The sequence below is a fragment of the Curcuma longa genome, chromosome 11 (assembly GCF_044706935.1).
Source record: "Curcuma longa cultivar G26 ecotype Majalengka, Jawa Barat chromosome 11, ITB_CL_G26_1.1, whole genome shotgun sequence".
Taxonomy (NCBI): Eukaryota; Viridiplantae; Streptophyta; class Magnoliopsida; order Zingiberales; family Zingiberaceae; genus Curcuma; species Curcuma longa.
The window spans coordinates 20,543,494-20,560,390 of record NC_133871.1 but is presented as its reverse complement, the minus strand read 5'-3'; the positions used below and the strand labels follow the sequence as shown (position 1 = coordinate 20,560,390).

Genomic DNA, 16,897 nt, shown 5'->3' with positions numbered 1-16,897 from the left:
AAAATTAACGCAATGTTTAATAAAGATGACCAAGTTAATTAACACCAAAATTTGTTTGGAAGAAATAATTAATTGTAAATGAATAAAACAATAAAAATGATTCATTATTTTTTTAAAAACTCATAACTTAATCAAAATTTAAATTGCATGTGTAACGTCTCAATACGAGTCATTGGTCTAAGGACAACTTTATTTTTACACTAAATAAAATTTGATTGAGTGTCAAAACATATTATATAATTTTTAAAAATCATATCAAGAACTCTAAATAACAGTATAATGCTACCAAACTTTTAATTTTATTTTAGATTTTTGTTCTTCACTCAATAAACTTTTGACCAAAACTCTATCAATGCTATTAAATAACTTTAAGCTTTAATTTTAAAAAAAAAAATAAGAGAAGTTGAGGGTATCTTGAGAAAAAACAGTTTTGGCAGAGCACTGAATGAAAACTGCTATTTTTACTGTGCATGTTAGCAAGCATGAACCTCAGGTTACGATGCTGCTACAACCTTTACACTGCATTTGTTGAACAAAGAGGATCTTTTACTGAGGCTTCAAAATGTCTCAGGTTACAAACTACATAAATTGGTTCAAGGCATGTAAAGCACAAACTACATAAAATGGTAATTCATCCAAAGAAGTACATACTTCAAATTTTAATATTGTGTCAAGTTTTACCACCAACACGAAATCCTCTTAGATGACATATTTCTTTCCTCTCTTGTTGCTTGAGCACCTGTTAGTAGCAGTAGTAGCTTATTAGACTATTAAAAAGGTACAGCGAATTACTCAATGCCAAGTTTTGCAAATTAACTTTAAGCATACAAGGTATAACTTCAAAAACTGTCATCGATGAATCCTTATTTGTTGAGTAAAAACATCATAAAGTCTGAGGACCAAAAGGTAAATCAAATGAAAATGTATACATTGAGTAGCCAAGGATCAAGCTATTGGAGAGGAAACATCTATAAGATCTAGTTTGCTACTAACAAACATCCAAGTATGAATATCTTCAAGTCCAAAAATTCCTCCAGTTGGTCTAGCCTAATCCCGATTCCAAACCACCCTTGGAATTTCTATCTTACAAAACTAGTAAACAACTCTAGTAAGAATTACTACACAAAATCTTAACTAGGAATAAGTGTATTCAAAAGAAACAAATGCTGCTATACATCCAGCTACCACCCTGATATAGAGAAAGTCCACAAGATAGGCAAAAAATCAATGGAAGTTAAGTAACAAACCACACTAACCTCTGACACGTCAAGAAAATCAGTATTGATCATTATCAAATACCCAAGGCTCATGGAGAAAAAGCTCACGGCCATTCATCTGAACTGTTCCTGCAGCTACGTCCTCTGCACGTTTTTGAGCTGCTTCAGCTTTTCTTGCTGCTACTTCAGCATCCTGTTTATGAACATTAACTTGAGATTTGGCTGACAATAATAACTAGATTAAGTAGACCAATAAGCAATCAAGTAAGCAAAGTAAATAACTTGCATATGCATTCATCTATATGAATTACACGAGCAGCACATGCCTAACCACCTAAGAGCAAATGGAGCATTTGCTTAGCAATCAGATAACTGGAGCAATGGAGCTCCACAGGAAAACCAAAGTAACTAACCCCTCAAATATTAATGAAAATTTACAATGAGGTGAACTGCAACACAAGATGTTCATTATGTTTGGTGTATCTAAGATAATTCAAGAACTAAAACTTAAGTAGCTACCTAAATGGTATATGGCATTACAAGGTACAACATATAAAACTATATCCATTATAGTCCTTGTTCACAACAACAAGGTCGAAATAATTGAAAGGGCACTAACTCGACAAGTTCAAGGGTTAAGTGCTGTAAGAGCACATACATATATGTATACTCCAAGTTTCTCTAGCTTGAAACTTATTCAAATTTTAGCAAAACTTAATTTCTCATTTCACAATACTATCAAGATTGCGTACATCCAGTGTGTCATTACAGAAGCCTACCCGTATATTCACTATCTCACTTATACAAACATTCATTTAAGTCACTATTGGTTATTAATCATGCGTAATTGGATCTTAAGTATGCATCTCAGGCGAAATATGCGGTTTGCGAGAAGAAGAAAAAACAACTTCAATAGTACAACTAATAAAAATAAAAATGAAAACACGAGGAATCCATATGATACTGCAAATTTTACGAGAGAAAAGCTCCAACATAAGTTTAAACCTCCCAATAGGCAATAGAGTTTCTAGCACTCTGCTCTGTTTAGGACTCGTGAAAAAAATGGAAAGGGATAATGGCGTAAAAAACCCAAAGTCAAAACTCGTCGTAAGTACGATAGTAGAGAATAAAAACATTGATGCTAAAAAAAATATGACGTATTTTCTTTCAGAAAAATAGTCGTATTTACTTCTGAAGATCGAAATGAACTATCGAGAAAGAGGGAATCGAAATACGTATCATAAAAATTAAATTTTTCCTTGAGAAAACAAATTATAAAGATGGAAATCGAATGAAGTGCGAAAGAAATAAGCCTCGTACAGCCAAAATTCCGCATTGTTACATAGAGATGGAGAAAATCCCCGATGAAACGATAAACAACCAAAAGAAGGCAACGAATCGAACAAGAGAACGAACGAGTAGTGATGGGAACTTATTAAATAAACGTCGAGCACAAAGGGAATAGCAGAAACTCCAAGCAGGATCACCCTCGAACAATGAAATTAAAAAAATACAAATCCATGAAAGATGAAATTGCAGTGACACAAGATGAACACAAATAATCAAAGTATCGGAACCCCAGTGCAACGAGAACAACACAAAAGTCGAACCTTTCGGCGCTTCCACGACAGGAACTGCGCCTCAGAGATGGGCATTGGAGTCGCCAAGCCCCCAACACCATTGCCAGCTTTCTGCAGCTGCTGTTGCTGTTCTTCGGCCCCCATCCGTCGAATCGAGAGCTCGATTTCCTAGCCCCCACGGGCGGGGTCAGCTGGTCAGGGCGTGGATGCTTGCAGCATGAGGTGGGCGGTTCGAGGTCTGATGGTTGTATTTGCGATAACATCAATCTGTGCTTGCAGCATGAGGTGGGCGGTTCGAGGTCTCATGGTTGTATTTGCGATAACATCAATCTGTGCCATGTTTCAAATTCCTCGGCCACCACGTCCTGATCAGTCCCGCATTCACCATGATTTACTCCCCCTCATACTTGTGGGGCCGGAGTGGGGGTTGGCGGTTCCAACCTTTTGCAGCACGAGAGCTCGATTTCCTTCTGCCCTAATTTAACGCTCAGGACATATTTGCAAAAGAACCCCTTAACTATTTAATGTTCGCCCAGCCGCACCAATGACTAGAATTTGGAGAAGGAAAATAAAATAAAACGACGACTCACTAAAATTATTAACTCTTGAGATTTTAATTAATATCATATACTTTTAATTTTTTATTAAATAAATAAACTTAAAAATCAAATGGCCCTCATCATTTATATTTTTTATTTATAATTAAAATCAAATCAACGTTTCATTTAACTTGTACACTTATAATACCTGATCAGTCATTTATAAATTAATAATTAGTTTCTATAATTATAAAAACTAGTTGCACAGAAACCAATTGCACAGTGTGATAATTATATATTTTAATTTTACTTCTTTAAATGATAATTTAATTAAAATAATATTTTAATGAAGATATAATATTTATTATATTTTAAATAAATATTATTTAATCAGGATTAATCATGTAAAAATTAATAAGAGTTTTTACATGATTTAATAATTAATTAATATAAGAATATTTTAAATAATTAATTATTTGATTATAATTAAAAATAAAATACTGATATGACTTTAAAAATAAGACATCATCTTAATTTTTATATAATAATAATAATAATTAAAAAAATTAAACATCATTTTAATTTTTTTTTATAGTAAGTAAAATCCTTTATTTCAGCCTACACAATACCAATTCATTGATTGCAAAAAAAAATAAAAACCTTATTCAAAACCAGAAATATTCTCTGCCCTTCCTCTTCTCTCTCTCGTCTCCTCTTTCCCTTCTCTTCTCTTCCTCTTGGTCCTTTCCTTTTCTCTCTTCCCTCTTCCTCTTCTCTTCTTTCTCTTTCCTCTTCTTTTCCTCCTCCCTTGTCTTCTTCTCTTGCTCCCTTCTTTTCTCTGCCTTCTCTTTCAACTTCCGGGCCTCCTCTTTTGTCTCTGCCTCTCTGCCTTTGGAAGTTTCTGTCCAAATGTGAAGCACATCATGAGTAAAGCGTGAAGAATGATTCAGTTGTTGATCATGGGGATGTATTTATATTGATTGGAGATTTGGCTTTTGATTTCGATCGCTTTGCTCGACTGTTGGAGAAATCGAGGTGCAATGTCATGCGCGGTACAGCTTGTAGCCGGCTATCTTTTTAACCCGTCACACGTTCTGCAAGGATGTGTAAAGAAGCATATGGTATCTGAAACCGAAATATACATATATTTGAAAAATATTTCTAAATGAACAATAACTTCATATATATATATATATATATATATATATATATGAAGAAAAATAAAATATTTGAAAAAATAATGCCTGATTAACTTGTATAAAATAAGCCGTTTGCATTATAGCAATAAGATGACCTAACTACTGTTTTTTTTTTCCCTTCTCTATATTCTCTTCTTTCTGTAATCAAAGGAGGAAGGGGAGCTCTGGACTACCCAGACAATGCAGAAGGCCCTGGACAACCTGATAAATATTCACAACCCACATTATATTACCAGAGCCGCAATCACTTGAAGTGCAGGCCACCCTAAAAAATAAGGGCTTCTGCCAATGCCTATGCAGTGTAGGACTGGTTAGCTAAAACTAAAGATATAGCAGGGGAAGGATGGATAGCCTTTCTTAGAAGTAGCAAACTAAGAACTAGATGCTTCACTGTTCAGATCTTCACAGGAATTAAAATGGAGAGTAAAACTCAAGACTTAACTGCAAATTGAGAAGAGAGTTTTCTTTATTCAGATTTTCACTACATCGAAAGAAGGGAGCAAAGGGGCTTCCCCACAGTACATGACCTGAAGAAGGACAGTGCTAAGGAGGCTGCATTGTTGCTCCAGCTGCATCAGAGACAAAGAGGCTTAATTCTCCAAATCTGGAAGAATGTTGGAAGATCAAGATACTGTAGGCAGAATATTGATTCTAGCAGAACATTGTTGGACAGAACTAAGCCCAAGCAACATGCCATATTAACATATTTACTGATTGTTATCTCCTTAGTTATCTAGACAAGATTTGCCAAAGGATCATTTTATAACACACCATGCAGAAAACAGATTTCGATGTTTATAATGCACACAGCTATATAGTGCTCACTTAACATCATTAATGTTATGTTCATATACTACAAGAATCATTCATGCAGCATTTAAGCTGGCAAAGCACTTTTGGCGAACTTGCCAGAAACCGCAGCTGGAGGACCCAGCTTAGGAACAGTTGCATAAAATGGTTGATCAGATTTTCAGACAGAAGGGTGATCATCCAATTCCAAATTAACCCTTTTTTAACAAGAATAAAGGCAAATCACGAATACAGAGAAGTCTCCCTAATATTTATAGTTTTCAGTACCTCAAAGCATAAAAATCTCTATCATATTAGTAAAAAATGTAAATACCAATTATAAAAGGTCCTTTTTAGTAAAATGCTCTTAGTGAAATACTAATTTAGATTTCTTCTAATTTTAGGACCTGACCTAAGGCTAGACTTTACACGCTACACACCCAAAGGATGAGTTTCACGTGCCATGTCACGTCCAATCTCATCACGTCACATCTCATCAATTCCGTTCATCCAATATCCAATGGGATTTGATGGCCTTAATTCCGTTGACTGCGTAACAGTTGACTATGACCTACGATCACTAACCTCGATAATTAAAACATACACGTGTACGCATGTCGCCACGTCAGCGCCCTGTTGCATGTCTTCAGGAAAACAAAAAACCTGCATTGGACGTTTCCTGCTTGTCTTGGGAATCCATTTGTCGCATCTCCAGCTTCATTCTCTTCTCTGTTTGCTTCTCGTTCTTTTGCTGAGGACGCCACGACAAGGACTTGATGGGGAAGTCATGAGTCGACCATAATCACAGCGGACGTTTTCAATTCTGTCGTCACCGTTCCTTGTTCTTATCATCTTTTGCGTTTGTTTGGATTTTAATCACCGGCTGAATAAAAAGGGTGTGTGATATATATAACATCGAGGAGCTCCAAATGATGACACGTCGAAGGAACAATGATTGAACTACTCATTCCCATCGATACTGCACATTGAGATTGAATCAAGAAACTATGGATGTGCATGGTTCACGAATAAATCACAGGAGTAATAGTGAATTCTCTGCTTAAATCTTTTGGGTTTTCTCTGCTTCATAGTTCATACTGATATATATATCATGGATTGGTGCTTGCGAGCAATGCCTTAAATTTGCCTAAATATTGTCATTGTTTGTTGTCCTCAACGGGGAGAAACGAAGAACACACACACACGCAAATAAAACAGAGAACCCTCTTTGCACTGAGACCGAGGAGTGCGACCATTCATCTACACAAGTGGAAAAGAGCACAAATGGACTGGACAATTACCCCACAGAATGATCCAAAAGGTTGCTCCATGCAATTACTTCCCAAGCAGCAACGATTTAATGGAGAGTAGACGAGAACAGAGATGGAACGAATACAGAGAGAGAGAGGTTCGTGATGGGATAAAGACCTAAACAAGTCCTTGTCTCTCTCCTTCGTCTCACCTCGGACGCAGAGCCCTGCGATGGCGGAGCTCCAGCTTTAGGCAGAGGCCTCATCAATGGCCGGTGGCACTTAGTATAAAACAGGGGCTTCCGGCAAATGTCAACGCTGGGATCACAGCTCCTGCTTCACCCTCCTCGTCAGTCGGCCTCAGTTATTGCTTCAGCGCTCTGCTCATGTTTGAACCTTTGGGAGAATGGTCAAAAGGGTGTTTGTGGGAGTGCAAAGTTATTAGTAGGTTTAAATGATGAAAAAGTGGAACAGAGAGATATATTCTGTGTTTTCCAGGGTTTTTTAAGTTAATTTATTAAATGCTATATTTGACTTTACACATTTTACTTTGCTGAAGAGTAAAATATAAAGGAGTAAAACGTAAATGCAAAAAGTACAGAGGGTAAATGGACTTTTCACGTAATAGAATCATATTCACGTTCACGCTGTTGCTCTGTACTTGAAACAGATATAAATAACTCGGAACAGGATTGAGCTTGCGATGCGCAGCAAGGGGACGATCTTCAACCCCGACACGTTACTTTCACCTTCATCACTCTCATTCTCTAACATCGTCCCGGACCTTTGCCACTTCACCTTTTGCCGCACCCTCGTGTTGCCTTTGCGGCCATGGAAGTCGGTGGTGGAAGAGGCAGGCGCCGGTTAAGTAGCAGGGAGTCGAGCCCAGACCGAGCCAAACTCGGCTACTCCCAGCAGCAGCAACCGCCGCCCCGGCCGCTGCCGCAGCAGAGGTTCGCCAGGCCTCTCCGTAAGCTTCAAGTTGTTTACTACCTCTGCAGAAATGGTCAATTGGAGCACCCCCACTTCATCGAGCTCCCTTACCTCCCCAACCACCAGCTCCGCCTCAAAGGTCCATTAGTTACCTCCTTCCTCTTCCATTTTAGTCTCCTCGTTTAGCTCACGTTATCCTTCTCTTCTGCAATAGATGTGATTGAAAGATTAACTCTTCTCAGAGGCAAAGGCATGCCTTCGCTTTTCTCCTGGTCTTTCAAGAGGTAGTCAATCCCTGTTTCAGTGCTTGCTTATTTGCGTTTGTGAATTTTTTTATATATATTGTTACTAATCTTTAAAGGAGCTACAAGAATGGGTACGTGTGGAATGACTTGGTCGAGAATGACATAATCTACCCCGCCGACGGCGTTGAGTACGTGCTCAAAGGCTCCGAGATCTTCCCCGGCGCTTATGGTCTCTTCCTCCTGATTTTAAAGATGGTTAATTCAGAGTTTTTTAGATAAATTTTGATCGATTTTACTTGGAATTGGGAAATGGTAGATCGTTTCCAACATCTTCCGGCGAGCAGCAGGCAACTAAAAGCACTTCCGGCCCCTCGAAAGCTTCATTGGGAATTTGTCGACGATGATGACACAGAGGATATGGAGCAAGGAGAAGAGGAGGAGACGGGGGTGGGTAAGCTCAACGTCGGTGAGAAGATGCGCGTAGGATACTCGCGTCGTACCTGCGGGGTTTCAACGGAGGAAATGGAGCGAGTCGACTGCCGGACGGCGGCTCGAGCGAGTCACCACCACGCTCCCACCGAGCTTCCCCTCGATGATTCCTCCCCTCAGTCGTCGTCCTCCTCGGACAAGCCTCACAATCAAGCTTACCCCGTCGCAGCTGCCTGCGGCGGCGTCTCTCAGAGGTTCGATGACGTCGACCCGGCGCCGGAACCGGGTTTGTCGCGCAACTCGGTCCTGCTCCAACTGATCGCTTGCGGCTCAGCCGCGCTCAAGGGAAGAAGCACCCAGAACAGCGGAGCGATAAAGGCGGCGTCGGCAGCCGCCAACTCAGCCTCTGACGCCGCCGCAGTTTCCGCCGGTTGCGTGCGTCACAACAGTGGGCTGCACTGCGGCGCGGCTAGTCGACTCACAGGCCGAGCGGCCGACGATGACGAGTCATCACGGTGCTACTCGGAGAACCCTCGCTACTGCCACCCCCTGATCGAAGACAAGGAGTACTTCAGCGGCAGCATTGTCGAGGGAAGCAGAGGCCGCGTCCCCCCGGAGCCTATCCTCCAGAAATCATCATCTTACAATGAAGAAAGGTTAATTACACTTCAAGTTTTGCGATCATTAGTTTTGCCTCAATTCAATCTTCATAGCATTAACCTAATTCCTTGATAACTACGCTTTCTATTTCGATCAGTATTCTGAGATCAAAGTTCTACGGAGTAAACTGAAAAAAAAAATGATAGGGATTCTAAATTTCCTCCTATATTTACATATAGCAGCTTTATGAGAAATCTACTGTTGCAAATTGCTTCGTTGTCTGCATGCAAAATAGTCCTTCGGAAAGGAAAAAACAAGCTGTGCAGCTCAAAAAAGTCATGCAAGCTGACGTTCTGGAAGCGATGTTTTGGCCCACAGCACTGTTTCGTCTTTGGAAAACAAATTTTAACTCTCTTTTTAACTGTTATTGAAAACTAACTTTAGAAGAAAAAAAAACATTGTTGATATTGCAGGAGCTCGAAGGTGGGGATTGGCGAAGAGGAGAGAGCAGGAAAGGGAGTGAAGGGGAAATGCATTCCGGGGAGGAGGAGGTGCTCTGGCAAGCAACAGTAATGGCAGAGGCAGCAGCAGCAGCTTTCATTTTATCGAGGAGGAAGACGCAGCATGGAATCGATCATACTGCAAAAGGTCCCGTGGAATTTGTCTGTGTGTTGTGTGCGTGCATGTGCCACTGCACTTTACTGTGGCTGGCATACAGTAAGATCAGGAGCAGTGTGGCTTTTACTGAAAAGGTGTTCTGAGCCAGAGAAGATGGAAATCTTTCTGTGGAATCTATGGTGGATTCTGCGTTTACTAAGTCTAAGCTGGGTCTTAGGTTTCTTGTGTGGATTAGCAATTGTCCTACCTTTTATATATAAATTACTCTGGCCACTGTTTGTTTTTTTCCTTCTTAAATGTGGTTGGAATAATGCTCATGCTCTCTCTCTCTCTCTCTCTCTCTCTCTGGCTCTGGATGAGCAGGGCCATATGTTGTGGACATAGAGACTCAATCACGTGAAGTAACTTTAGTGTGTTATTTTGTAAATCTATTTATTTTTTTTTCATCCTATCGAAACATTTTTTATGCTCAAAAATTTCTCCACAAAGACAAATTGCTAAACTTATAGTACTGGCTCAAATTTTAGACAAAAAAATATGCAATCCAAAACAAAATTCGAAAACCCTCTAAAGTTGATGCACTATGGTTGACCTTCTTAGAACATCCATATTAGTGTTAATATAGAAGTGTTATGACACCCAATTAATATTTATAATTAATATGAGTTAGTGTTATAACACCTATACATTAACATTAACGATGTCAATTTTTTTAACGCAGTTAATGAATAAATTTTATTTTAAAAATTTTAAAAAATATGAATAAATATGAATGAGTATTAATGCTAAAATGAATGTGAATGTGAGTGTGTATTGATAAAAGAGATATGTTAATATAATGAGTGTCCTATATTTTTTGAAGAGGTAATATATATTAACTTTCAAACTAATATGAATGCTCTTACATACAACATTATCTAGATGCTAATTTTCTTGGTTTCGATTCTAAGGAGTAGACTTTCACTTTTTGAATTTATCTAGATGGAATGTGGAATCAGAATCATACATCCAAGGATTAGTTGACTCGTAAGATTCACACATATGAGAAAATTAACTATGATAGTACCAACAATTCCAAGGGAGTACGATAAACTTAAAATAACATTAAGTAAATATTATTCTGCGACATTTTGATAGTTGTGTTGTTTGGTTATGCTACATTTTGTCCGAAGCTTATTTTGAGTCTTGGCATATAAAATATTTATATGTTTTTCTTATCAGCTTGTCGTTTACCTTATCATTCATTTGTTTATAGACATAACTTGAAGGCAAAAAAGACCTAAAAGAGACAACTCACTTTAGGAGCTTCTCCCAACAAGCAAGCAACCAACCAACCGTACGTAATTTCCCTCCTCTGCATGCCTTGCAGTCCAAACCAGGCTCGCAGCACACCATCCTCGACCGCCGGATGGAGAACCAGCGGCTGTGATCTTGTTCTTGTTATAAATTATGATCTTGTTCTTCTCACTCTCAACGTTGTTGCTTGGCTTGTCAAGAAGAACTACTTTTCCTTTGAAGTAACCACAACTAATCCGGTATGGACTTCAAACTTCACTAATACATGCCAATCTCTTATACGAATTTAATAATAAAATTTTAAGAAAAAAAATTAAATTTAAATTTTATACATAAAATATGTCGTGCATCATCAGTTTTGCCTAGTAAATTAGTCTTCGATGCATCATCCATCGTTTTGACCACCTCACACTCACCCCAATAGCAAGAAAGCCACCATGATTTCTTCCTTAAAAATTTCAGCCAATCACGTTTCGCCATCTAGCTTCGCCAACTTAGTCTTCAATGTGACTGGGATCATCCAACCACCTACGCCCCAATAACAATTTGACAACTGTCGAGTTAAAGCAAATCGAATTTCTTTCGATGGCCAATCAAAATATCCAACGGAGTAACGACACGCGTCCTGGCTAAGCAACCGTTGCTTCCCGCACTGCCGGCGATCGCAGTTTTAGTACACGTGGCGTCTATTTATTCGCCAAAAGGGGAGAAGGATCCCTATTAATACCTAAAACCGGTCTCCATTTCTCCCGTGAGAAAGAAGCGAGCGAAGAAAAATAACGCCTTTGCCCACAGCATCGGTGAGCTGAGAGATCCATTCGCGTGTGTAAGAAAAGGTTCGATCTCTAATCTGATTCCGCCTTCTTCGATCTCTAATCGTTAGTTTTCTTTTTCCCATTGTGGTTTCTGTACGATCAGATCCAGCTTTAGTTTGAAAGAGGGCTTTTTCAAACCCTGAGGTTGATTTCAATCATTTTTTCTTTGTTTTTTGATCGGAAGATCTACTTTTTAGCGCTAGACCTCGTTCTCGATCTCTTTCTTGTTCGCGATCTGCAACTTTTAGCTTCTTTTCCACCTCAGGAGGTTAATTGTTTTAGGAAAAGCAGTAGCTTTGCGTTACAGATCAGGCATGGCGACAGCAATGGATTCGTACAGTAGTCTGCTAGTTTTCTCCCTCCTCAGATTCATTGAGAGAAGAGGTTGGGCCTTTTATTGAAGCTGCTTCCTCTCTTGATCCACTCTCCTCGAGTTTCTCGTTCTTCTATCTTCCTCCAAACCGTAGCTTCGATCTGTCCATGCCTGTCGCATACGGCCCCGAGATGGTTCCTCAAAACGCTAACTCGGTCAAGCTCAATTACCTCGCCCCTGCTCAAATCCACCAGATCCAGGCTCAATTCCACCGCGGGAACCAGAGGAATTCTCCGATCGCTCCCCAGCCAAAACCCATGAAGCGCGCGGGGTCGTCGCCGAAGCCCGCCAAGCTCTTCCGCGGGGTCAGGCAGCGGCAATGGGGCAAATGGGTGGCGGAGATCCGCCTCCCCCGCAACCGCACCCGCCTGTGGCTCGGCACGTTCGACACCGCCGAGGAGGCCGCCTTGGCCTACGACAAGGCCGCGTTCAAGCTCCGCGGCGACGGCGCAAGGCTCAACTTCCCAGAGCTCCGGCGCGGCGTGGCGCACATGGGGCCGCCGCTGCACCCCTCGGTGGAGGGCAAGCTCCAGGCCATATGCGGGACCCTGGGGAGCTCCAGGAAGCGGGAAGCCGCTCCTCCGTGCCCGGTGGCCAGCGAGGGCAGCATGGAGGACAACAAATCCGACTCCTCGTCGACGGATGAGGACGGCGAGTCGTCATCAGCTGGGTCGGCGATGCAGCACCTGGACTTCACAGAGGCGCCGTGGGACGAGTCAGAAAGCTTTGTGTTGCGCAAGTATCCGTCGTGGGAGATCGATTGGGACTCCATTCTCTCCACCGATTAGCATCGGTTTGTGGTACGGTGGCTCCTTGCAAATGGTGTTTTAGACATTTGCATGGCCTCTTCTTCTCATTAGTAGAAATTATTGCAGTTGAATGCAGGAAAACAACCTCATGGTTTGCTGATTTTTGTGAAGCAAAACCATGAAGTCCATCATCTTCTTTGCAATTCTCATTTGTATATATTTGTGATTTGGTAAAATCTCTGCTCTGTTTGATATATATCTGCATAAAAAGGTCTAGACACTTGTTTGATTACTATAAACTTTTGAGAACTTTCTGAAAGTTCAGATAGTAACTTTTTTGTCCGAATTGAGAATTTTATGCATTGTCTTTGGCTAAGAAGTTACTTGTGGGAGAAAATTAACTAAGCCTTGTAGCTCAAGTTCATAACTTTAACATGGTAGGAAAGAAAAGAAGAGTGAATGTTCATTCGTGAGCATTTTTCTCATACTTTTGAATGGAGTTATGGTATTGTAGTTTCTTATAACCTTCATGTTCCTAACTCTATAAGTTGGATGACCTTGATGTTTAATGTTTCTTCAAGTTGGATCTATCTTGAATTGAGGTGGAGTCCCTTTTTTCGACCAAAAGTGACTTCCACTATGTAATGAACTATGCTTGCGCGCCACACCCTTCATATCGAACCGGCCTCTGGACTACCTGAACTAACCCGACCGAGCCAAATGAATTCGGCCACTTATGTCCATTGAATGAAGCTTCTCTATGTTTCTCTCATGTAAATCAAACAGTTGAACCCGAGCTATTTGTGAGTGAGTTAAATCAGCTTAAATTGATCAAATTGAATCGATCATCTCTTTGGTTAAGCTTTGAATCACCTTCTGAGTTGGCCCATCAACTCTAACTAACTACTAACCGGAAAGAATTATTGATCAATCTGAACCCTAACTAAATTAGATCGAACTTCTGATATTGAACTCAATCAATAGCTTCCATTTGAGATAATTGTTTCGCCTCCATGCTCAAGCTAGAAACAAAATCAATTGAACCAGATCAAGCTTTAGAAGAAGCAGCTATTAGTAAGCTTTTTTATGTCAACAAGAATATCCTTGTTCAATTTCTTGAACCCAATGGTCTTTGTTCATTTTGTGGTCATACCCAGCCATGATTTCGCGGTCAGTCTCAGCCATGCCTAGCTGCCTGTTCAAGCAACTGTAGAGGATGAAGTAGACGGCGGAGGGAAGATGTATTTTGGAAAATAGTATATAGTTAACATTTAGATTCTCTGATATGAGAAAGATAATCTTTTTCTTTAGGACGAATGTGAATCTCCTCCTACTTAAAGAATCTTCGCAAATTGGCTATGGCCTTCAAACCGTTTAGCCATCTATAGAGCCTGGATATGATAATTAAGGAAGAGCATTAACTTTGTATAATTATAACTCTCACTATGTATAATTTAATAAGATATCTATGTGCAAGTCAACAAGCACTCGAGCTTCATGCATGGTGTTTACTTTGTAGATGTCAACGCACTTGAGGTAGTAGCTTTGACATCATCATCATCATCATGAATGAAAAGCTTCAGAATGGGTAATGGGTAATCCCAAAGGTTATACAATCACCTATGTCCATTTTTGTCTAAATAAAGTAGCTTTTATGGTCAACCTAGTCAACATCTTAAACTCTGATTTATACCAAGAAAATGGCAAGTTGACTAGAAAATCAAAGATAAAATATAAAACCAAGCTTTTTGACACTCACTGTCTCTGAAAATACTCTAATATATCTAATGTGTTTCCTATCAGTTCATAAGCCCAATTTCATAAACTCTGACCTCGATGGGCCTCCTTAACAAGGTCCTTTGGCAACCAACTATTCAATCTGAATTAATTAACTAGTGTTATAACACTTACTTAACAATAAAGCTCTCCTGTAACTTTTCTTTTTCTAATAAACAATAATGCAGCACTCAGAAAGCTTCACTTCTAGATTCTCATTTTTTCCCCCCACTGATTTCCAGTCGATTCGCTTGAAATCTAGCAGAAGTCACTTGCTTGATGAGAAATTAATCAGAACCAAATCAACTTTCAGCTTCCATTTCCTTCTGCATTCCTGCTCTTGTGAATAAAACCAATCAAACTCCATATCCATCGATTGATTCTGACTGTTAGCTGTAAAGTTGACGCTGAGTTGTAAGCAACCAGAATCTCAGTCTCCATTCGTCTCACAAGTCAAAATCTCCAAAAGGTGAAGTTAGATATGTTTTGTCAATTGCCAAACTTCCAAGGCGCCAGCAGTCTCCTGCACATTGCAAAGCTAGCAACACGAGGAGATGGTTGATTAATACGCACGATTATTTAACTCAGTTTCTTTCTTTACTTAAAGACTGATCAGTCTCGATCTGTCATATTTCAGGAAGTAAGATGATTAATTAATCCACCTGCAGGAAATCATCGTGGACAGTTGGTGTGATTTGTCTAGTGATGTTGAATGTGAGTTTTGTTTTGTTTTTGCTCAAAAGGCGAGCTCACTGAGTAGGCTGTGAAGGTTCATGTCTATAGAGTTTCTGTTCACTTTTCGCATGCGTAACGCACAAAACATCTTGCGAAAGCTTGCTATTCTACTTTCAACGTGATATAGTTCGATCTTTGTATGAAAAACTGAAGCTTAGCATCAAATGTTCTAAGGAAGATCTCATGCTTATTACATTTTTTAGCGTTTTACAGGCACCTGGCTTATTAACATTTGTTTTTGATATCTTAGTTTGAAGATCCAGAGGACCATTATGATGATAGTAATGATAGGGTGGTGATGAGAATCATAAAAGGACAATTAGATATGTCAAAAAAAAAAAGAAAAGGAATTGTTTTTGGAATTTCATAAAGAAGGCAAAGTAAATGTTTTGCTGTGTCAGTGATGATGCATCACGTCGTGGTGCTGAAGTGATGCGAACCAAAGAAAAAAAAAGTGTTTGAGAAAGGATTTTAGTGGACGCAAGTTGGAAGGCTGAGTCAAACGAAAGAGCACAAGGTTGATTGATGTGGAACAATATGAAAGAAGATGAATTTCATGTGTTTAGTTTTTGTTTGGTTATGAAAATAAATTGTTCGAAAATATTTTCTATAGTTATATTCTATCTTGTTATTCTCTCACATTTTGAAGGAGGGAACATTAAGCATCTTCTTAGAGTTTAGAGTTGTTAGATGGATCAATTTGTAACGGCACGGATAGATCCTTCGAAAATCCATCATTTGATGAGGCGGAGTGAGTCGGCCGCCATCCTGATGGATCGAGAAATTCTAATTCTACCTAACTCAAGGTAAATTAAGAATTAGACGGGTCATTCCACAAGCTTATGAAAAATAAAAGATTATAAAAAAGGTTAAAAATTTTTAAATTTGGATTGCAGATTAGATAGATTAGCCCAGAGTCTATTATATTTTCCACTTAATTTTAAGTTTTGAAAAAAATTCTTTTAAACCCGTGACCAATCCGAGTCCATCACAGGCCAGCCCGTTTAGACCCACGATATAATGAATTGATCAAATTTCAACCTAATCAATTTAAATTATTTGACAAAAAAATAACTTATATATAGGGAAGAGAGTAGAATGACCATTAAAGTCATTAAAGTCCTAATAGAAGGTATCTTTGTCATGACTTTTGGTATTGTCTTTTACAAGACATTTCAAATGATTTCTTTTAAATAAAGCCATAATAAATGTTACGATTCTCTAATTTCATGGCAACTTCATAGTATAACAACCATAGTAATGATGATGTTGTGATAGCATTTTACAATAAGAATTTGTTCTTGCTGTCTCTAGAATAGTAGTTATTTTGTTTTCAATTTGGTGTAAAGACTTTGAACTTTTCTATGGAAAAATTTGAGAGGTTCAAATAAGATATTCAATTATTTTGGGTCTTCATCGCAAGTGTGCCGGGTCACGCATGTCAAAGAAAATGCTAAAGAAGTTGATTAAACCATAAATGAGTTAAATTGACTAAATTAAATATAAGAACTGCCATTGAATTGCTTTTAAAAATTGCAATTAAATATATTTTTTTGGTGCACAACAAAATTACACTAAGTTTACAAGTATTTTTGAGAGAAATTAATTATTAACTTCTCTTGTGACTTAGTGTTTGATTTCTAGTATAATTTCCATCATTGACTTTGAATGTAGACTTGGAAACTTCACAATGAAACTAACATAGACTTGGACTTGGGTGATTATTTGGACTTAGAGTTCATGTTAAAATATCA

The 16,897-nt window shown here is 39.0% G+C and overlaps 3 protein-coding genes across 3 annotated transcripts; 2 read left to right on the top strand and 1 right to left on the bottom strand.

Moving 5' to 3' along the window:
* Window positions 1–524: 524 nt before the first annotated feature.
* On the bottom strand, window positions 525–2,951 carry LOC141842176 (uncharacterized). The gene is made up of 3 exons (XM_074730400.1): window positions 2,828–2,951; window positions 1,257–1,410; window positions 525–739 (listed from the first exon to the last, which is right to left on the bottom strand). Exons 1-2 carry the CDS (start codon window positions 2,939–2,941, stop codon window positions 1,276–1,278), a joined length of 249 nt encoding a protein of 82 aa, XP_074586501.1. The 5' UTR covers window positions 2,942–2,951; the 3' UTR covers window positions 525–739; window positions 1,257–1,275.
* A 4,454-nt stretch (window positions 2,952–7,405) lies between these two features.
* LOC141839298 (protein SOSEKI 2-like) lies at window positions 7,406–9,546 on the top strand. Its single transcript, XM_074727016.1, has 5 exons — window positions 7,406–7,646; window positions 7,722–7,791; window positions 7,869–7,981; window positions 8,069–8,837; window positions 9,255–9,546. Exons 1-5 carry the CDS (start codon window positions 7,406–7,408, stop codon window positions 9,352–9,354), a joined length of 1,293 nt encoding a protein of 430 aa, XP_074583117.1. The 3' UTR covers window positions 9,355–9,546.
* A 1,926-nt stretch (window positions 9,547–11,472) lies between these two features.
* On the top strand, window positions 11,473–12,905 carry LOC141839299 (ethylene-responsive transcription factor RAP2-4-like). Its single transcript, XM_074727017.1, is given in 2 exon segments — window positions 11,473–11,863; window positions 11,865–12,905. Coding segments are annotated over 2 exon segments (846 nt in total). The 5' UTR covers window positions 11,473–11,824; the 3' UTR covers window positions 12,672–12,905.
* Window positions 12,906–16,897: the final 3,992 nt, after the last annotated feature.